This window comes from Cloeon dipterum, chromosome 1 (genome assembly GCF_949628265.1).
Source record: "Cloeon dipterum chromosome 1, ieCloDipt1.1, whole genome shotgun sequence".
Classification (NCBI taxonomy): domain Eukaryota; kingdom Metazoa; phylum Arthropoda; class Insecta; order Ephemeroptera; family Baetidae; genus Cloeon; species Cloeon dipterum.
Window position 1 is genome coordinate 5,767,360 of NC_088786.1, and position 20,947 is coordinate 5,788,306.

The 20,947-nt window shown below is 39.9% G+C and overlaps 2 protein-coding genes across 2 annotated transcripts; one reads left to right on the forward strand and one right to left on the reverse strand.

Annotated features, from left to right (window-relative positions):
- The first annotated feature begins 2,127 nt into the window (after positions 1 to 2,127).
- LOC135934779 (TRIO and F-actin-binding protein-like) lies at positions 2,128 to 8,093 on the forward strand. Its single transcript, XM_065476762.1, has 57 exons — positions 2,128 to 2,202; positions 2,611 to 2,789; positions 3,255 to 3,290; positions 3,335 to 3,370; positions 3,415 to 3,450; positions 3,495 to 3,530; positions 3,575 to 3,610; positions 3,655 to 3,690; positions 3,735 to 3,770; positions 3,815 to 3,850; positions 3,895 to 3,930; positions 3,975 to 4,010; positions 4,055 to 4,090; positions 4,135 to 4,170; positions 4,215 to 4,250; positions 4,374 to 4,409; positions 4,454 to 4,489; positions 4,534 to 4,569; positions 4,614 to 4,649; positions 4,694 to 4,729; positions 4,774 to 4,809; positions 4,854 to 4,889; positions 4,934 to 4,969; positions 5,254 to 5,289; positions 5,334 to 5,369; positions 5,414 to 5,449; positions 5,574 to 5,609; positions 5,654 to 5,689; positions 5,734 to 5,769; positions 5,814 to 5,849; positions 5,894 to 5,929; positions 5,974 to 6,009; positions 6,054 to 6,089; positions 6,134 to 6,169; positions 6,214 to 6,249; positions 6,294 to 6,329; positions 6,374 to 6,409; positions 6,454 to 6,489; positions 6,534 to 6,569; positions 6,614 to 6,649; positions 6,694 to 6,729; positions 6,774 to 6,809; positions 6,854 to 6,889; positions 6,934 to 6,969; positions 7,014 to 7,049; positions 7,094 to 7,129; positions 7,174 to 7,209; positions 7,254 to 7,289; positions 7,414 to 7,449; positions 7,494 to 7,529; positions 7,574 to 7,609; positions 7,654 to 7,689; positions 7,734 to 7,769; positions 7,814 to 7,849; positions 7,894 to 7,929; positions 7,974 to 8,009; positions 8,054 to 8,093. Exons 1-57 carry the CDS (start codon positions 2,128 to 2,130, stop codon positions 8,091 to 8,093), a joined length of 2,238 nt encoding a protein of 745 aa, XP_065332834.1.
- A 3,229-nt stretch (positions 8,094 to 11,322) lies between these two features.
- Positions 11,323 to 20,927, reverse strand: LOC135939068 (endoplasmic reticulum transmembrane helix translocase). The gene is made up of 18 exons (XM_065483234.1): positions 20,612 to 20,927; positions 20,289 to 20,563; positions 20,007 to 20,235; positions 19,790 to 19,943; positions 19,582 to 19,734; positions 19,120 to 19,302; positions 18,925 to 19,062; positions 18,731 to 18,851; positions 17,972 to 18,302; positions 14,586 to 14,822; positions 14,226 to 14,429; positions 13,891 to 14,080; positions 13,716 to 13,831; positions 12,982 to 13,317; positions 12,352 to 12,503; positions 12,137 to 12,293; positions 11,824 to 11,967; positions 11,323 to 11,663 (listed from the first exon to the last, which is right to left on the reverse strand). Exons 1-18 carry the CDS (start codon positions 20,870 to 20,872, stop codon positions 11,556 to 11,558), a joined length of 3,489 nt encoding a protein of 1,162 aa, XP_065339306.1. The 5' UTR covers positions 20,873 to 20,927; the 3' UTR covers positions 11,323 to 11,555.
- Positions 20,928 to 20,947: the final 20 nt, after the last annotated feature.

Here is a 20,947-nt window from a genome sequence, read left to right on the forward strand (position 1 = left end):
TTGTTTTTGGGATTCTTTCTGGAAGACATCTTTTTTAAGTTTTATATTATGAAATCTTACTTTGGCATTTTAATAAAATTGTCATTCTGCTTTATTAAATATATTTTAAAATTGAAACTAGAGAGGGGACCAGGGACAGGGATTACAGGATTCCCGTCCCGTCCCTGAGGGACGCGGGTTGAATTTTTTTATTTCAAGACAGGGATGGGGCGGGACAGGGACAATCTTCAGCGGGACGTGAGGGACAGTTTTATCGGCAGCAATGGCAAAGTGCAGCATTAAAAGCCTAAAGATTCTTACTTTGTCAACTCGAGGAGGAAAGAAAGCGATCGGGGTTTGCCAAATTTGCAATACGCGAAAATGCAACAGTAGCCCTGGTTTTTTACGCAAAAATTAACAGCTGGAAAACACCTAGTTTTGTTTTTGTCCACATTTTTCCGAATTTTACCCCGAAAGAGTCATTTACATATTTCGTCCCAAAATAGTCAGAAATTTTGGAATATTGCGATGAGAGATAAAATTTTCGGTCTCTTGGTATAACCAGTGCAGGGTTCGCAAAAACACGCATTTTTTCTGAAAAAACCAACTGCATTTCATAAACTTTTTGCGGACGTTTCCGCAATTTTTATTGAAATTACAATTTTTATTGAAAATAAAAAATTTACACGACCAAAAATAGGGATTTTTAAAAATTAGAAGAATTTTTCTATGAAAATTTTTCTACCACCATGAAGAATTCAAGAAAAACAATATTCTTGTATTGCATTTTCAGTATTGTTTGGTATTGTTCTGGTATTGAATTTAGAAAAAAATCCGGCAAAACAAGAACAATACCGGAATTCCGGTATTTTTTTCGGTCTTGTTCTTGAAATACACTCTATCCAGGAACCCTGACCGGCGTAGGCGAGATAAAGGTTAGCGGGATTTTGTGGGATTTGGCGAGTTGTAAAGCGAGAATAGCGCGGGACAGAGCACGCAAGTAGTGAGACTTGGCGTGGTCCCGCGCGAATTTGGCGAATTATTCTGTTTTTCTTTGTAATTTTCCTTGTTTTGTGAGAGATATCGCTTGTCGGTGAGCCGGGCGTGCGCCGCTCACCGGATTAAAGTGCGATTTAGAGCGGATGATCGCGGATTGATTAAGTTTCTGTTTCTCGCGGCGGATTGCGACAGATTGCGTGGAACTTGCGTGGCTGGGGCTGAACGCGGCATTCTGGACGTGACTTAGTCGCGTTTTGTTACAGTTATTAGCCCGCTTCTCGCCCGCGAGTTCCGCGACTGGCTTGGAAATTGGGAAACTGTTGTGCCAGTCGGTGTGGCCTGTGTGGGACGCGTTGTTACCAAGTTCAGGACATAGCCTCTCTGTGAGGAGGCCGCCGCCTGACTTGGGCGCCCGCCAGTTGGCCGCTGCCGGCGAACACACTAGTTCCAATTATTTGTAATTTCTCTCAGTAGTTGTAAAGTCAAATTAAATTCAGTAGATTAAAGCCACTTGTTCTTTTGGGAGGTTTTTCACAGCTTCTTCAGAGCCCGCTTCTCGCCCGCGAGTTCCGCGACTGGCTTGGAAATTGGGAAACTGTTGTGCCAGTCGGTGTGGCCTGTGTGGGACGCGTTGTTACCAAGTTCAGGACATGGCCTCTCTGTGAGGAGGCCGCCGCCTGACTTGGGCGCCCGCCAGTTGGCCGCCGCCGGCGAACACACTAGTTCCAATTATTTGTAATTTCTCTCAGTAGTTGTAAAGTCAAATTAAATTCAGTAGATTAAAGCCACTTGTTCTTTTGGGAGGTTTTTCACAGCTTCTTCAGAGCTGTTTTCCTGCCCTATTAAAGTAGAGCCAATTTCTCTTTATAATTAAATTAGTTTGCCAATAAAATCAGTTTCCGTGCTTGCCAAACCCTGCTTGTTTTCCCTTCTGAACATTTACCCTTAAACCAGGACTAGGTAGAATTGTTTCTTTAAGACCAATAGCGCTTCAAGTCAGGTTAGATATTGTTAGTAAGCTAGCTATTTGTGCCGCGAGCGAAGAATCCCAAGTGAGGTCAACCCTCCCCCCTAGACACCAACCCCAGAACCCCGTGAGCGCGCGCGAGCGCGCGGACTGAGCTCCGCGACACCCGAGCAGTCGGCACAATGTCTAGCGTTTCAATGCAGTCCTCGGTACGGAAGCAAGTGGCCCTTGAGTGGGCTGGGTCCCTGTGCGGCCTGGTGCGCCCATGTTATCCATTCGCGGTGTTATTGGCACCCGGGTTTCAGCATTCGTGCTAGTGCAGTGCACGCCCTTCTCGGTCCGAGAGGACAAGGATAAAAAGAGTAAAAAAAATATAAAGCACATAATTGTAGCGTCGGAATAAATTCTTAGGGCGTTTTGAATTCGAGTGGAATATTGCTAATTATAATTATGAACAAAAAACAATTATTTATCCTAAAAACATTATTTTTAGCAGCACTGCGAGTTTTATTTTAATATTTTTAAGACCGAATCAAAAATGCCTTTTAAAACTCACGAATACTCTCTTGTACGACCCTATTTGCATTTTATTAAATCAAAAGAAGCCCGAATTATAAAATGTTGGAATGAAAATTGCAAAAAAAAGTATTCATTGCATTTTATAGGAAATGGCACCCTTGCAAGTGAAATTGCCAGCTCTTCTTGAACTGGTGAGGAGTAAGACTGAGGTGAAGAGCTTGAAAAAGCTTATGATCCAGTTTGTAGCGGAAAACATCTGCGACTACATTCAAGGAGAGGTTAAACTAGAAATTTTGCGTAAGTGTCAAATTATTACAAGGCAAAGGTAAACAAAGTACGATGAAATTACTCAAATCATCATGGCGTCAACTCCCCTATTGTAAACTACCCTAAGGGAGGGGGTATATCCCACCGCTTAGTTGTCAGTCGCACGGCCATCTAGCATCATTTCTCCAGAGGGACTCAAAACGCCAAATTTCAACCATATAAGGTAAGCTTATATCACATTTTATTCACTTGTCTCGTAAAACCATAAAAATACGCAAATTTAACGCTAATTTATAACCGAGTTCAGAAATCCTCGATGAAATGATTTTTTATGTCGTTCAGGAGAAATCGCCTGTTTATTTATCAGGGAGCTGACCGTGAAAAATTGAGGCATTGAGGCAGAGCACACGTGTTCGGTCAGGGTTGAATAAGAAGGGGAAGGAGTGAAACTGTGAGAAAGAGACCAACAACCCACGCATGTAAGTCTTTTCTTATGATGAATTTTAATTAATTGCAATTCCAGGACAGCGCCTCACAATGCTACCAACAACCCACGCATGTAAGTCTTTTCCTATGCTGAATTTTAATTAATTGTAATTGCAGCACAGCGCCTCACAATGATACCAACAACCCACGCATGTAAGTATTTTCTTATGATGAATTTTAACTAATTGCAATTGCAGCACAGCGCCTCACAATGATACCAACAACCCACGCATGTAAGTATTTTCTTATGATGAATTTTAACTAATTGCAATTCCAGCACAGCGCCTCACAATGATACCAACAACCCACGCATGTAAGTATTTTCTTATGCAGAATTTTAACTAATTGCAATTCCAGCACAGCGCCTCACAATGATACCAACAACCCACGCATGTAAGTCTTTTCTTATGCAGAATTTTAATTAATTGCAATTCCAGCACAGCGCCTCACAATGCTACCAACAACCCACGCATGTAAGTCTTTTCCTATGCTGAATTTTAATTAATTGCAATTGCAGCACAGCGCCTCACAATGATACCAACAACCCACGCATGTAAGTATTTTCTTATGATGAATTTTAATTAATTGCAATTCCAGCACAGCGCCTCACAATGATACCAACAACCCACGCATGTAAGTATTTTCTTATGATGAATTTTAACTAATTGCAATTCCAGCACAGCGCCTCACAATGATACCAACAACCCACGCATGTAAGTATTTTCTTATGCTGAATTTTAATTAATTGCAATTCCAGCACAGCGCCCCACAATGATACCAACAACCCACGCATGTAAGTCTTTTCTTATGCAGAATTTTAACTAATTGCAATTCCAGCACAGCGCCCCACAATGATACCAACAACCCACGCATGTAAGTCTTTTCTTATGCAGAATTTTAACTAATTGCAATTCCAGCACAGCGCCTCACAATGATACCAACAACCCACGCATGTAAGTATTTTCTTATGCTGAATTTTAATTAATTGAAATTGCAGCACAGAGCCTCACAATGATACCAACAACCCACGCATGTAAGTCTTTTCTTATGCAGAATTTTAACTAATTGCAATTCCAGCACAGCGCCCCACAATGATACCAACACCCACGCATGTAAGTCTTTTCTTATGCCGAATTTTAATTAATTGCAATTCCAGCACAGCGCCCCACAATGATACCAACAACCCACGCATGTAAGTATTTTCTTATGCTGAATTTTAATTAATTGCAATTGCAGCACAGCGCCTCACAATGATACCAACAACCCACGCATGTAAGTATTTTCTTATGCTGAATTTTAATTAATTGCAATTCCAGCACAGCGCCCCACAATGATACCAACAATCCACGCCAGTAAGTATTTTCTTATGCTGAATTTTAATTAATTGCAATTCCAGCACAGCGCCCCACAATGATACCAACAACCCACGCATGTAAGTATTTTCTTATGCTGAATTTTAATTAATTGCAATTGCAGCACAGCGCCTCACAATGATACCAACAACCCACGCATGTAAGTATTTTCTTATGCTGAATTTTAATTAATTGCAATTCCAGCACAGCGCCCCACAATGATACCAACAACCCACGCATGTAAGTATTTTCTTATGCTGAATTTTAATTAATTGCAATTGCAGCACAGCGCCTCACAATGATACCAACAACCCACACATGTAAGTATTTTCTTATGCTGAATTTTAATTAATTGCAATTCCAGCACAACGCCCCACAATGATACCAACAACCCACGCATGTAAGTATTTTCTTATGCTGAATTTTAATTAATTGCAATGGCAGCACAGTGCCCCACAATGATACCAACAACCCACGCATGTAAGTATTTTCTTATGTTTAATTTTAATTAATTGCAATTCCAGCACAGCGCCCCACAATGATACCAACAACACACGCATGAAAGTATTTTCTTATGATGAATTTTAATTAATTGCAAATCCAGCACAGCGCCTCACAATGATACCAACAACCCACGCATGTAAGTCTTTTCTTATGCAGAATTTTAACTAATTGCAATTCCAGCACAGCGCCTCACAATGATACCAACAACCCACGCATGTAAGTCTTTTCTTATGCAGAATTTTAACTAATTGCAATTGCAGCACAGCGCCTTACAATGAAACCAACAACCCACGCATGTAAGTCTTTTCTTATGCAGAATTTTAACTAATTGCAATTCCAGCACAGCGCCTCACAATGATACCAACAACCCACGCATGTAAGTCTTTTCTTATGCAGAATTTTAACTAATTGCAATTCCAGCACAGCGCCCCACAATGATACCAACAACCCACGCATGAAAGTCTTTTCTTATGCAGAATTTTAACTAATTGCAATTCCAGCACAGCGCCTCACAATGATACCAACAACCCACGCATGTAAGTATTTTCTTATGCTGAATTTTAATTAATTGAAATTGCAGCACAGAGCCTCACAATGATACCAACAACCCACGCATGTAAGTATTTTCTTATGCTGAATTTTAATTAATTGCAATTCCAGCACAGCGCCCCACAATGATACCAACAACCCACGCATGTAAGTCTTTTCTTATGCAGAATTTTAACTAATTGCAATTCCAGCACAGCGCCCCACAATGATACCAACAACCCACGCATGTAAGTCTTTTCTTATGCAGAATTTTAACTAATTGCAATTCCAGCACAGCGCCTCACAATGATACCAACAACCCACGCATGTAAGTATTTTCTTATGCTGAATTTTAATTAATTGAAATTGCAGCACAGAGCCTCACAATGATACCAACAACCCACGCATGTAAGTCTTTTCTTATGCAGAATTTTAACTAATTGCAATTCCAGCACAGCGCCCCACAATGATACCAACAACCCACGCATGTAAGTCTTTTCTTATGCAGAATTTTAATTAATTGCAATTCCAGCACAGCGCCTCACAATGATTCCAACAACCCACGCATGTAAGTATTTTCTTATGCTGAATTTTAATTAATTGCAATTGCAGCACAGCGCCTCACAATGATACCAACAACCCACGCATGTAAGTATTTTCTTATGCTGAATTTTAATTAATTGCAATTGCAGCACAGCGCCTCACAATGATACCAACAACCCACGCATGTAAGTATTTTCTTATGCCGAATTTTAATTAATTGCAATTCCAGCACAGCGCCCCACAATGATACCAACAACCCACGCATGTAAGTATTTTCTTATGCTGAATTTTAATTAATTGCATTTCCAGCACAGCGCCTCACAATGATACCAACAACCCACGCATGTAAGTATTTTCTTATGCTGAATTTTAATTAATTGCAATTGCAGCACAGCGCCTCACAATGATACCAACAATCCACGCCAGTAAGTATTTTCTTAAGCCGAATTTTAATTAATTGCAATTCCAGCACAGCGCCCCACAATGATACCAACAACCCACGCATGTAAGTATTTTCTAATGCTGAATTTTAATTAATTGCAATTGCAGCACAGCGCCTCACAATGATACCAACAACCCACGCATGTAAGTATTTTCTTATGCTGAATTTTAATTAATTGCAATTCCAGCACAGCGCCCCACAATGATACCAACAATCCACGCCAGTAAGTATCTTCTTATGCTGAATTTTAATTAATTGCAATTCCAGCACAGCGCCCCACAATGATACCAACAACCCACGCATGTAAGTATTTTCTTATGCTGAATTTTAATTAATTGCAATTGCAGCACAGCGCCTCACAATGATACCAACAACCCACGCATGTAAGTATTTTCTTATGCTGAATTTTAATTAATTGCAATTCCAGCACAGCGCCCCACAATGATACCAACAACCCACGCATGTAAGTATTTTCTTATGCTGAATTTTAATTAATTGCAATTGCAGCACAGCGCCTCACAATGATACCAACAACCCACACATGTAAGTATTTTCTTATGCTGAATTTTAATTAATTGCAATTCCAGCACAACGCCCCACAATGATACCAACAACCCACGCATGTAAGTATTTTCTTATGCTGAATTTTAATTAATTGCAATTGCAGCACAGTGCCCCACAATGATACCAACAACCCACGCATGTAAGTATTTTCTTATGCTTGATTTTAATTAATTGCAATTCCAGCACAGCGCCCCACAATGATACCAACAACACACGCATGAAAGTATTTTCTTATGATGAATTTTAATTAATTGCAATTCCAGCACAGCGCCTCACAATGATAGCAACAACCCACGCATGTAAGTCTTTTCTTATGCAGAATTTTAACTAATTGCAATTCCAGCACAGCGCCTCACAATGATACCAACAACCCACGCATGTAAGTCTTTTCTTATGCAGAATTTTAACTAATTGCAATTGCAGCACAGCGCCTCACAATGAAACCAACAACCCACGCATGTAAGTCTTTTCTTATGCAGAATTTTAACTAATTGCAATTCCAGCACAGCGCCTCACAATGATACCAACAACCCACGCATGTAAGTCTTTTCTTATGCAGAATTTTAATTAATTGCAATTCCAGCACAGCGCCTCACAATGCTACCAACAACCCACGCATGTAAGTCTTTTCCTATGCTGAATTTTAATTAATTGCAATTGCAGCACAGCGCTTCACAATGATACCAACAAACCACGCATGTAAGTATTTTCTTATGATGAATTTTAACTAATTGCAATTGCAGCACAGCGCTTCACAATGATACCAACAAACCACGCATGTAAGTATTTTCTTATGCTGAATTTTAATTAATTGCAATTGCAGCACAGTTCCCCACAATGATACCAACAACCCACGCATGTAAGTATTTTCTTATGGTTAATTTTAATTAATTGCAATTCCAGCACAGCGCCCCACAATGATACCAACAACCCACGCATGTAAGTCTTTTCTTATGCAGAATTTTAACTAATTGCAATTCCAGCACAGCGCCCCACAATGATACTAACAACCCACGCATGTAAGTATTTTCTTATGCTGAATTTTAATTAATTGCAATTCCAGCACAGCGCCCCACAATGATATCAACAACCCACGCATGTAAGTATTTTCTTATGCTGAATTTTAATTAATTGCAATTCCAGCACAGCGCCTCACATTCAAGGGCTATTACTTCCCTCCGTAACGAGGACTGCATTTAAACGCTTGAAATTCGTCCCCTGAAGCCAAATCACACGCATGCTGGAAAGGTGCAAAGCAGCAAGTAGCGAGTCGCCATTCAGCCCGTTGAGCAATTTGAGCAATTCGAGTCACTAAACTAACTACTTTTTGCCTTCTCTGACATTGGGTAGCCAGTATAAGATCTCCGAACTGCTCAAATACCTCCCATTGCTTTGACATTCCTGAGAGTGCCTTAACAATGCTATAGCCAATGGGCTGGTCTGATGTTCTTGACTCATCGAAGTAAAACTACTCGGCCAGAAGTACCTTCCGCCACCGGTCACAAGATACATTTCGTGAATTTTCTCAACTTTAAACATCAAATAACATGTGCAGCATGCACATGCACCATACTGTTTTGCATACTTAAAATGTTTACATTAAATTTCTATGTGTTTTAGATTGATAATTTGTGAAAACTGCTATTGTAGAAATCGGCTCTGCACCCCCGTCTCTGCCACCTGAAAGGATGCTGCGCTGATATATTGAAGACGGATTTGTTTTGAGCGAAACCCTGGGATCAAAGGATTATTCATTTCTTGACAGGTATGCGCATAATAATTTCCAAATTTTTCATGTCGTGTTATGTATCTATGATCTTTAAACATCCAAAATGTAATGTAATATTTTATGCGCATTTCAATTTGCTTGAGCGATAACAGCCGCATTTGGCTTTCATGATTTTATTTCCTAATAACCCTAATAACTGTATACCATTTCTTGGATATGGAACAAGGATTATAATATTGACATCCTTTATGTCTGGTTATTGCATTAATATTGTTGACATCCCGTATTTTGATTCCTTTGTTTATGTAGCATGTCAGGACTCATTAAGATTTAATTCCTATTTTTGATAGGTGCAACTGTAATTTTATTAATATTGATTGAAAATAATATTAATTGATGATTATATTAATAATGCGCAAAACAATATATTTAACTTTAAAGGTGCCTTAAACCATTCATTCCAGGATATATATTTTAAGTTATGGTTCTAAGAATTTCATAAATTTATACTGATCTTTTTAGAACATTTGAATGTTAACAAATTAAATTTTGTTCACGAATTTTAATTTTAAAGGTATAACTCTCGGTTCGCAAACTCCCGAGTAAGCTAGCCGCGAAGCAGTCGGAACAATATCTAAAAGTAATGAAATGAACATAAAATATCTATGCAAATGAGCATTCTAAATAAACTTGATGTGTTATCGTAAAAGCCGCTACACTTTGCTCAAGCATTAGACTCTGCTTTATTAATTTTTATGAAAGCTAAAGGCATATTAACTCTGATACTTGAAGATGCGCCAAATTGATTCATAATTAATCCTTTAAATTTAAAATGCACGCACAAAGCTACATTTTTTCATGCACTTCAAATAGAACAGCATGTAAATTAAATTTTAAAACCATAAATTTAATTTGACCTCAAACAAATTATTTAATTTGTCTTGTTTGACTAAATTTATATGCTGGATATTTATCTTGCTAAAAAAATTAACAGCATCAACAAAACTGATATTCATTTTTTTTATCTATTTTAGATTTTTCTGGCCGATGAAGATGAAGTAGAAGCAGCTGATGAAGAAGAAGGTCAAGAAGAAGTTCAAGAAGAAGGTCAAGAAGAACACGGAACCACGTGTGAGACAAAATTTTGTTATTCGACCGAATTGTCTTTTGTCTTCGATATAGTGCCGACTGCTTCTGCTGCTTATCGGAGAGCTCGGTTCACGCTCGAGAGGGGTTTCCAACCTGTCTCTCGCGCTCTCGCCCTCGCAGGGAGGGTGGTGGTTGTGGATTTGGTTGTTTATGGGGGAGTTTGTCCTAGGTCAAACCCACTTAATTGAGAATTGAGAATTACCCACTCGCGAATACTCACCCTAACTAATTCTGCCACGAACAAAGAATTAAGAGTTAGGTCAAATACCCCCTAGACGCCCGAAACCACAACCACCATCCTCCCTGTGAAGGTGAGAGCGTGTTTAGAGCTAGAATGGAAACCCCATCTCGAGTATGAACCGAGCCCTCCGACGAGCAGCCAGCAGAAGCAGGTAAAATTTTTTATTCACATGCTGTTCTTTTATGAATGTATGAAAACATTTAATTTTGTGCTTGAATTTTAATTTCAAATGTTTAATTATGAAAATATTATCTTTAAACTCTTTTTTTTGATAGATTTTTCTCCTATGATCTCTACTTTTACGCTTAACAACAATTATTGATTTGGAAACCAGCAAAGTATACTAATTAGAAAAAAATAATGTGCTTGATAGTGCCTTTGTCTCGATTATAACTATCATGCCCGCTCGCTTCGATCTCAACTGAGAGCGAGCGTTTCGATCTCACTGTGAGATCCTAAAGCGTCCGGTTGCCTCTGCTACTCACGTTGAGATTTTCGGCTCTAAAATTGAGGGCGGAAACTAAGTTTCTCCGCGAATAACAGAAGCGAGACTAAACGCTTTTATGAATTTCACTGTGAGATCGAAACGCTCGCTCTCAGTCGATACCGAAGCGAGCGAGCATTTGGGTCCTAACACAATGAGTACGAGAAGGCTGAACGCTTTTTGATCTCACTGTGAGATTGATGCGAGGATACCAGTGAAATCCAAAAGCGCCAGACCGCCTCTCTGCTACTCACGGTGAGACTCAAAGTTGCGTTCTCAATTTGAGAGCCGCATTTTGATTCTCACCATAAGAATTTTCCCTCCAAAGTCTGTTTTGCTCTACAATGTATGCGGAAACTGAATTAATATGTATCTGAAACAATTGATGTACCATGTTGTTGAAACCAAGGAATTAAAATCTTAATTTAGTGTAGCAAATAAATAATACGTTGGTTTAAATTATTTTCCCATTTTTGTACTAGCTAAAATTCAATTAAAAATACCTATATATAAGCGCTAATCACAATTAAATATGACAATATATGAAAAAATGGGGAGAAACGACGAAATACCGGTCTTCAATTCAGTGTTTTTATTACTCAACAGCGATAACAATGACTTCTTGGTTTACGTGTATACCTAAACATCATATTTTCGGCACAATCACACACGCGCTCACTGCACAAGATCGTTTTTCATCTAATATTATATACTCATCCACAGTAAACAAACGAACGAAGCGAGTGTCTTTGGAAATAATTATTCACGTCCAAGGGGAATGTGTGTATAGAGGTGGTCGCGTTTAGGTGATGGTGAGTTTGCCCTCGCCAAACAACCACAGACACGCTCGGTCCACGAGCCACGCCAGACCGAAGTCGGCGCACAGCACTTGCAGCAACACCGCCCGGAACTAAAACACGCCATTCATTTTCATTTGTTGAGGCTCTTCCCCGTGCGATTTCAAAATAAAATCTGGTGCTGCCATAACAGAGTTGCTAGTGGCAGTTTTATGGTTAAAATGACTACAATTGTCACATCGCAAAAATGAAGAGGTTGAAAATGGTACTCACATCAGGTGGGAAGTCAACAATCTCAAACTGAGAGGCGAAGTCAGGCACTAGACCCATGGCGAGGGCGAGCACAGCGGCGCCTGATCCGAACAAACTGTACAGCAGTGACTTGTTCTCCGACAGGCTCTCCATGAAAGGCCGACCCTGTAAAATTTATTATTTAGTATAGCATTCACAGTAGCAAACAGTCCTGGGAAGCACAAAAATTATTTTCTTAAAACGTATTGAAAAGGTTTAAAAAATTAACACCACACTATATACAATTTCCAAGATTGAAAAAACGACTTTTATAACATTAAATAACAACAATTACCCTGTAATTGATGGCAAAGGTGGAGATCTGCAAGGCCATGGAGATTATGTAGACGGTGCTGTTGAGCAGGTTGGCCTCAAAAGGCTCCTCTTCCACCTCGTCCGGGTCTCCGCTGGGCAGGCCAGTCTCTGGCGTTGTCAGGTTGCTTTTCAGAATGCTGATGAAATTTTTTTAAATAAATTTATTGAGCAATGAGAAGGTAGAAAAACACCTACTCTTTGACTGCTTTGGGAGAACGCGCCGTGGCTTGTTGGACGAGGAAAAAGAGGCAGCCGAAGTGAACAGCAAACTGCAGCAGCACGGTTAGAACGGTGTACATGTTGAAGATGTTGGGCAGTGGTCGCTCCTTGGACAACGTCTTCAACGGCTGAAACAGGATAAAATGGCAAGATCAAAGTTAATTCAGCGAGAAGATCTTAATATAAATTTTGAATTAGAAACCTTAATGAGAGACAAGCAGACTTAAAATATAAAAAAGTTTCCAGAGCCCCATGATGGCTTTGGAAAATCGCTTACCATTCTGCCTCTGATGAGAAGAAACCCAATTGTTTTCTATCTCTACTTGCAGATAAAGAGTTGATCTATCGATTAATAATCGTGGAAACACAAACAAAAGTTGATACTAATTTAATGCAACTATCGAAATAATATGTTGTAGACGCAGATGGCTTAAGTAATTTTGACCCAGAGCCGCTAGTGATAACTCATTTAACATGGGAAAAGATAGGGACGAGGATCCGCGCGACTCTGATTATAAGGACTCATCAGAAGCAGAATGGTATGCGAATAACCAAAGGCAAATTATCGATGGATTTAATAAAGGTGTAGAAATAAGCATTACTAACCTTTGAACGAGAAATAAAGAGGAAGCAGGCGGCGAGCAGGAGGCCCTGGAGGGTGGCCTGGGCGTCGCTGAACTTAATGCCATCGAGGTAGAGCACTGATTGACTGTAGGCGAGGATGAGCGCGTTCAGCGCCAGAATCTTGAACATTTGCAGCGTGGTGACGAGCGTGCAGCGGCCCTGCTTGATGATGTGACAGATGCACAGGATCGACGGGTACTTTGAGGTGAACGGCGAGGCAATGCTCGCGTCGCCCAAGTGCACAATTTGCGCCTTCTCCTCTTCCTCCAGTTCGGCCAGCATTTGCTGCATCTGTTGTAGCTGCGGCTTGCCCGCCGCCTAAGAGCATATTTTTTACTAATTTTTCATGGCAAACTAATTGTCTTCTTTGTTAACCGTGTAATTCGATTTAAATTAATTATTCATTGCATCAGACATGTGGGCTTTCACGAAATAAAAATAAAATAAACAAATCGGTAAAATACGAGGGAAGCTCCGCTCAAACTCCATTCTAAAAAATACACCACTTTTAAATAAAATACGTGTGTCTAGACATTACTTTTCTAACAAATAGCAGTTTTTTAACAATAGGAAATGATTTAAAATGAAAAATGAAGGTTGATATTAATTTTATAAAGTACTGTTCCTTTAAATATCAGAAATATATTAAACTGCCAAAACACTGAATTTTTTCATCATAACCTTTGGAAATAAATCGATTTACTCTCAGTACTGACCAGTCTTTCAAGTCGTGGATCCCTCCTGGGGTCTGGTCGGTCGTTTCTCCTCTCGATAGGCGGCAATCTGACCTTCCTTTCCACCTTGTCAGGCCCATTTGACAGTATAGCAACGCCTGCAAATAATTATATTTAAAATAAACCCGTATTTTCTTCAAATGTCAAGAAGACGGACCAACATGTGCGTGTTTGAGGGCTCCGACGTCGTTGGTGCCGTCGCCGCACATCAGGGTTGTGTATCCAAGAGCCTTCAGCTCCACGATCACAAATTCCTTCTGTTTTGGCGCCACACGAGCGAACACTTTGATGTGCGGCAGCAGCGATTGCAGAAGCTTTCGGTGATTGTCCTGGAGGAATACTAGACCCTGCAGAAAGGGAAAAAGTTGAATTAAAATTAAGTTTTTTTAAATAAAATTTTTATTTCTTATTTTTTTTACTAAAAAGAGGCCTAAACGTTGATTTATTCTAAGTAATTTCGTGCAGAAATTTTAAATTTGCGTTATGAATTACCTCTCCTGTGACGCAGAGATCAAATTTGCTGGTGAGATCGGTGTATTTTTCAGGTAGCACCTTCAGTCGTTTGCTTTGGTCGATACTCTCCCAGAACCACTTGCTCTCGTCCTCCACCAGCACCAGGGTCGGCTTTTGTGTAAATTTCAGCTCTTTGGCCACGTGGCACGCAGTCAATGGGTTGTCTCCGGTAATCATGGCAACCTAAAATAGGAAATGAGTTGAAAATCGCAAACAGAAAACTTGTAACTTTGCACCATTTCATTTAAAAGGCTTGTAACAAACAGAATCCCTGTATCAATCATTAGATTTTTGCCAATTTTTCTATATTTTTCTTTGCAAGTCAAAGAAAATATTTACTTGGTGTGAAGCATTGAGGATTTCCTTGATGACGGCTTTCGAGTCGGGTTTCAGGGGGCACGAGATGACGACGAAGCCGGCGAACAACAGATCCTGCTCAAGATCGTCTCTGGGGATGTCTTTGACGCGCGCCGGACTCATGGTGGGAAGTTCCTTCCAGCCAAGCGCCAGCACGCGGGCGCCGCGACGGGACATCTCCAAGTAAACTTTCCTGTAGTCCTCAGGCACATTCTTAAACTGACAAACAAATCAATTTATTAAAACAAGGATAAAATATTAAAATATAAAATAGGAGAAACTTGATTATGTGGTACTGATAGTAAATTAGACCACTAAATGTGATATTTTTCATATTTTAATTTGATTACCGCCATTTTGCTTCAGTAGTGCTTCCTATTGATGACGTATTTCTACAAAATAACAGAAAAATCGGCACGGAATTTGCACCGACCTGAACATTATTGTCCGGCCTGTAGAAAAACGTTCGCTTTTTGCGGGGCGGAGCGGAATTTGTGGGGCCAGCTTCCGTGGGCACCAAGAGACAACACCACGGCATTGGAGGGCAAGAGCGCGTGTGTCATGATCAACTTTTCACATGACCCAAAGACGAAGGCTACTTCGAACCTTTATTTCAAAGAGGTGGATTGCGACAAGGTGAAAGGAGTAGTAATGGCTGAATCTTATAATTGAAAACTAATAAAATATATAACGATTTGGATGCAAGTCCTTGGTGATTTCAATTAATTCATGAAACCCAGGTTTATATTTGTGGTTTTTTCACTGTGCTGGAAAAACTTTTTCAGGTCCCAAAAAGTGGATTGATACAAGGCAACCATTGATAACTATTTGAATTGTTGGATGCAACTGCAGTTGATCGATAAAAAATTTGTTTTACGAGTTGCAATAATCAAATAATGACCTTGCGAAAGTAAAAATTCAAATTTTCTCTCTTTAACGTGCATTGATACTGCAAAATCCTGGAAAATAGTTGTTGCTAATGCTTGAATCATCTCTTAGGATAAAGTTGAAGCCAAAATTGACCTAAGTACAACTGTATTAAAAAGTGTCTGCAAAGTTAGTAAAAGGAGAGGACTGTCCCCCTAATTGAAATCTCATTTTGTTTCACAACAAGGAGTCCTTAAAAGCACTGGAAACTTAAGAGAAAGTTAGAAAATTAGAAAAAATTGAATTGTTACTGTTGAAAGGTCATTTTTGACTATTGCAAATAGTAAAGCAAATTGTTTGTTGATCAACTGCTTATTGCATCCAACAATTATTCAAATAATTTCATATTGTCACCCTGTATCGATCCTCTTTAACGCCATTTTGTTTGGGCAGCATTTCCTATTGATGACGTATTTCTACACAATAAAAGAAAAATAAACAAAACAGCACGAAATTTTCATCGACCTAACAATTGTGTGCGTTCATTCTCTCGCAGCATTTTTACAGTCAATAATAATGCTCTATGCACTAATTTTGTTTTTGCTACCATTTTTGCATTCATCTCAGAGTGAGGTAGGACGACAAATTTGTAATGTGGTATTTAATTAAGATACAGCCGAGTTTCAAAGAAATGAACGGGTGTTTGGAAAAACACAAATTTGACACGCTTCTGTGCATCAGCAAATGTTTGGGAGTCGCTACAGAGAGAAACATAAGTTGCACTTATAGTCCCGTAGACGGCATGGTTGAGGTAAAATTACTAATACAGGCTCTTTGGTTCTTTCAATGGAGTTTTCTAGACAACTGGATGTCCAATTTGTCCACAATTTGACACGAAGTCTGCTGAGGTAAAGCTTTTCACAAAATGACATAAGAGCTTACTATTTAGTTTTTTGATTTATAGTATACCCGAGCAAAAGGGACCTACCGCGCTTGTAAGAAAAATAACTTCGATAAGATAACGAAAATTTCATTTGTACAAAAGGAAAAATACTTTTTACATTCGCCGAAGCAGAAAATTACCTAAAATTATATTTCTTGATTAATTTTTTGGTAAATTTAATTTGAATTTGGTTAAGACAGGATTTTCAATAGGAAAATCGATCTGTGGGGCATTTTGATCCACTACATTGTTACTAAATTTCACGTAAAATCCTGTTAAGGATATTAACCTTCTTAAATAGCAAACGGCGTCCAATTAAAAATTGCCTTGGCCATATTTTTCATTGACTTTGTTGAAATTCATGAGTTTTGAGTTATTAACATTTAGCTAACCAAATCATACTAATTTCTACATGCGTTTAAGTAAGTTAAAATTGATAGTTATTTTCTCATGTAGTTCCGCCCAGCGTCAAGGTAGTATGTGGCAAAAAACTGTACGTAGGCTCCAGCATAGAGGTTGGAATATGATCACAGGCAATTGCATTATACTTTATACTTCTAATTTTATAGGATGAATATGCTTTGAATTTTATGATTTTGGACTTCGCTAGCTCAGTCAAAGAGATAAAACACTGGCAACCTGCGAGTACGGAGGAAATAAAATGCGTCATCGACAACGTTCTAAATGGTAAAAAAAAAATTCAACTGATGCATTGATGGGAAAAATTCGTTTTCTAGACCGACAAAAATCAGCTCAGTCGGTTTGGACCGCTGCGTTCAGGCCGGCTTGTACAAAAACGTTCGCTTTTTGCGGGGCGAAGAGGAATTCGTTCTACGGCAGTCTGCTTCCGTGGGCACCAAGAGGCAACAACACGGCATTGATGGGAAAGAAAGCGTGTGTCATGATCAACTTCTCACATGACCCAAAGACAAAGACTACGTCGAATCTGCGTTTCAAAGAGGTGGATTGCGACAAGGCGAAAGGAGTAATAATGGCTGAATCTTATAAATGAAAACTAATAAAATATAAATATCACGATTTGGATGCTAACTGGCGGTGATTTTAATTAATTCAGGAATAGTTCTTTTATTTATATATTATGTTCTGGAGAAACTTTCCCGTTCCCAATATAGAAGAAGACTAGTTTTTACCAGCAATAAAATTGAAACTGTCTGAGTGAACTAACATTAATTATTGATTAAAATAAACCATCTAAGAAAGTTTGAAGTGTGTTTTTCATTAAAATTTATTATACTTACTGAACATTAAAAATTATTCTTGTCGTGATTTATTTTGATTTAAAAAAGAAGTAAATTCCTTCAGAGCTTAATAACACTCACTAGCACCGAAAATAATGTAGATGTTAGCAGCATCGCGGAAAAAGGCTAAAAACCAATAGCCTTTTGCTAACAACAGGAAAAGAAACGGGTGCCTTTAGCACGATGATTATTAAACTTGCTTGCGTATTAATAAAATAGTTAACTGTGAAATTTAACTCTATCGTCCTATAGGGATAAAATCAACATATTATGACCTTAAAAATTTTTAAAATACTCACCATGGGTTCAAGGGTTTCTGGGGCGCCCTTGACGGTGGCGATGTAGTGCGTGTCGCCAGTGCCAGACTGCGTGTAGCCGGCGACGACGGACATACGCTTGAGGGCCGAAGAGAAGTGGTGCCGGTGGAATATCTTCATGCCAGGCAACTTTCCCTTTTTGGGGATGACGGCGTCGCCTTTGGTCAGCGTCCAGTCAATGGCCGTCAGGGTGGCCTTCTCCAGTGGGTCGCCTACCAGCCCCTCGTCCAGCTGCGCCAGCGAGTGACACGTCGCCAACACCTGAACGCACTCCTTCGGCGCGTCTGTGATTGGCATCACGCCCTTCTCGCTCCTTGAAAATTAAGACTTATTTAAGGCTGTTTAGGATGAATTTAAAAAAATAAATCCTTGAAAGGCTTTAAAATTTTTAATTCCATATTGAAGTCTTTTTTCCATCAGAACAAAAATTTGGATAATATTGGAAAAAAGCAAGATTACAAAGGAAATCTATCATTTTGTCTAAGTTTATAGAGTTTTAATTAGTTTAAAGTTAATGAAGTTAATTTAAATGGAATATTATCAACTTTTGCCAAAAAATAAAATTCCCAAATAACAGAATTGATTTTCTTTAAATTTGAAATGCACAGAAAAAAATCACGACACTATTTTTACAAGAACATTACTGTAATTCCTGTTTAAGAAGCCGTTTAAGATGTTTGGCTGTTTAATGATTTAATAAGTTTTAAATTAACGAAATATAAGCATAATTATGAGACTTACTGCAATCCAGCAATTCCTTCTACAACTAAATTGTCACTAGTGAGGGTTCCAGTCTTGTCGAAGCAGCAAATCTCAACTTTGCCTGCAAATGGAATCCTAAACGGCTCTGTGCAAAAGACAGCTGCAAACAGAAACAAATAAATAATTATTATCAAAAAATTTAGTTCGAATACTTTTGTTTTAAATAAATATACCTAATTTTGAAAGTGCCAAAAGCGAAGTATTGACCGCAAGTGAAAGCTCGATTGGTAGTTCTGGCGGAATGACTGACGTCAGGATGAGTGCGCACTCCAAGAACAATTTGTACCTATTCCTCGTTGGGTCTTCAGTGCCTAAAAACACCAATAATATAAAATAAAACTAATTTTTTAAATAATTGAATGAAATACCTTTGATCCAAACGTAAGCTGCGGCGGCGATTGCGAAGATGAGCAGGAACATAATGAAGCCAAAAGTTTCCAGATTGTTGGCAGTAACACGCTTGACACCAAAGAGGATGGTGCGTAAAAGCTTTCCCTGTGACGTGTTGAACCCTGTCCGCAGTACATAAGCAATGCTGCCGTTATCCGGTGCTGAAAATAAAAATAAATATTTTTATAAGAAACCAAAACCAGGCGGGACTCTATCGGCCGGATGGTGCAGATTTAAGTAACAAAATAGATGCTCTTTGGTAAGGAGCATCCGCCCGTGTGCGGTTTTTCACAATCAAATCATTTTTCGAATATTGATTAATTTTTATGGATGAATTTTTAAAAAAAGTCAAAATTTAAAATTAATTTCAATTCTTATTTCTGGTTGTTTATAACGTCAATCTAAATTTCATGCTCGAAATTATTAATTTCCCGGCCTACCTTTCAGTCCTGAGGAAGTTTTGCTAGGTGCCGAGTGCTGGACGACGCGGGTGCCTCCAAAGAGGATGTGCAGCTTGCCATGCGCCTCCAAATCGAGCTGCAAATCTGGCGACTGACACTCAATCGGCTCCTTCATCTGCGGCACAGATTCTCCTGCAACACGGCTTTTAAAATCAACAAATCCCTCTTGTTATGGGTTTATTCGAACCTGTGAGCATGCTTTCGTCAACGATGCAAGGGCCCCTGAGCAGCAGCATGTCGCACGGGATGAGGCCGTCGCCGTGGGTGCGTGTGATCGAGACGATGTCGCCCGGCACCAGCTGGTCGCTTGCTAACGGACGCCAACGTCTGTTTCGGTATGCCTGTTTTTTTTGCATTGTAAATAGTAAAATTCGCAGATTTCGCGACAAATTTCTAAAACTGACCATCATAAGGAAGGGCTTATTTCCCATCTCCCTGATTTCGGCCATGTTCCTCAGCTGCTGGTGGACGAGGGTGCACTCGAACATGACGAGCATGACCAGCGTAAAGAGCGAGTAGTACCAGTACTTGTCCAGACACCAAAGCGCAACACAAAGCACCTGGAACACGAAAAACGGCGCCGTTGCCCTCTCGAGGAACAATTCGCTGAACTCGGGAACCACCATGTCGACCCTGAGCACAAATTCGGGTTAAAAATAATAAAAAAACATGACAAGATTATGTACTGGTTCTTCCCGTATTTGTTCTCAGCGGAAGCGACCTCAGAGTCCTCCTTGTGGCCCTTCCAGTCGGCGTAGGCGCCAAAGGAGCCGTTCGTCGGAAACTCGAGGCCACGGAACTGCTTCTTGTCGGCGTCCCACAGGTACTTGGTCTTCTGGAAGAGGAACCACGGCAGTCGCTGGCCCTCCTCGACCAGGAAGCGTAGCATGACCAGCTCAGAGGAACCATTGTTTTCGGTTGGCACCACCTTGGCTACCGTCGCTCGCAACGAATCCCTTTCCTACGTCCAATTTTTTAAATTAAATTAACAGGCACTTCTGCAATTTACCCTTTTGCAGGTCAGGGCACACCTGACGTGGACGGACCAGTGGCAGCAGAGGATGGTGAACAGCTGCAGCAGGCCAACCACGGCGAGGCAGATGTAACCGACCTCGAAGCTCAGGTCCGACTCGAACACGGCCAGCCAACAGTACAGCCAGCCGCCATACAGAAGGACGAAGGGTAGGATGTAGCCGTGGAGGAACAGCGGACGCGGGACATAGAGGTTCACGCTGTGCACCAGCTCGTCCAAATCCCGTCCCGTGGCCATTTTTCACCACAACGTTGATCAAGAAAGAAACAAGCCGGACGGCAGCACGCCCCTTTTACATCTTTAGCATTGTTG

What these genes read in the sequence shown, in the direction of transcription:
- LOC135934779 (XM_065476762.1), top strand. Translation starts at nt 2,128, where the DNA reads ATGTCTAGCGTTTCAATGCAGTCCTCGGTACGGAAGCAAGTGGCCCTT. An exon ending in GATACCAACAACCCACACAT is followed by an intron (nt 7,130 to 7,173) that starts GTAAGTATTTTC and finishes TTGCAATTCCAG; the next exon opens with CACAACGCCCCACAATGATA. An exon ending in GATACCAACAACCCACGCAT is followed by an intron (nt 7,290 to 7,413) that starts GTAAGTATTTTC and finishes TTGCAATTCCAG; the next exon opens with CACAGCGCCTCACAATGATA.
- LOC135939068 (XM_065483234.1), bottom strand. Translation starts at nt 20,872, where the DNA reads ATGGCCACGGGACGGGATTTGGACGAGCTGGTGCACAGCGTGAACCTC. An exon ending in AACAAATACGGGAAGAACCA is followed by an intron (nt 20,236 to 20,288) that starts GTACATAATCTT and finishes ATTTGTGCTCAG; the next exon opens with GGTCGACATGGTGGTTCCCG. An exon ending in ATAAGCCCTTCCTTATGATG is followed by an intron (nt 19,944 to 20,006) that starts GTCAGTTTTAGA and finishes CAAAAAAAACAG; the next exon opens with GCATACCGAAACAGACGTTG.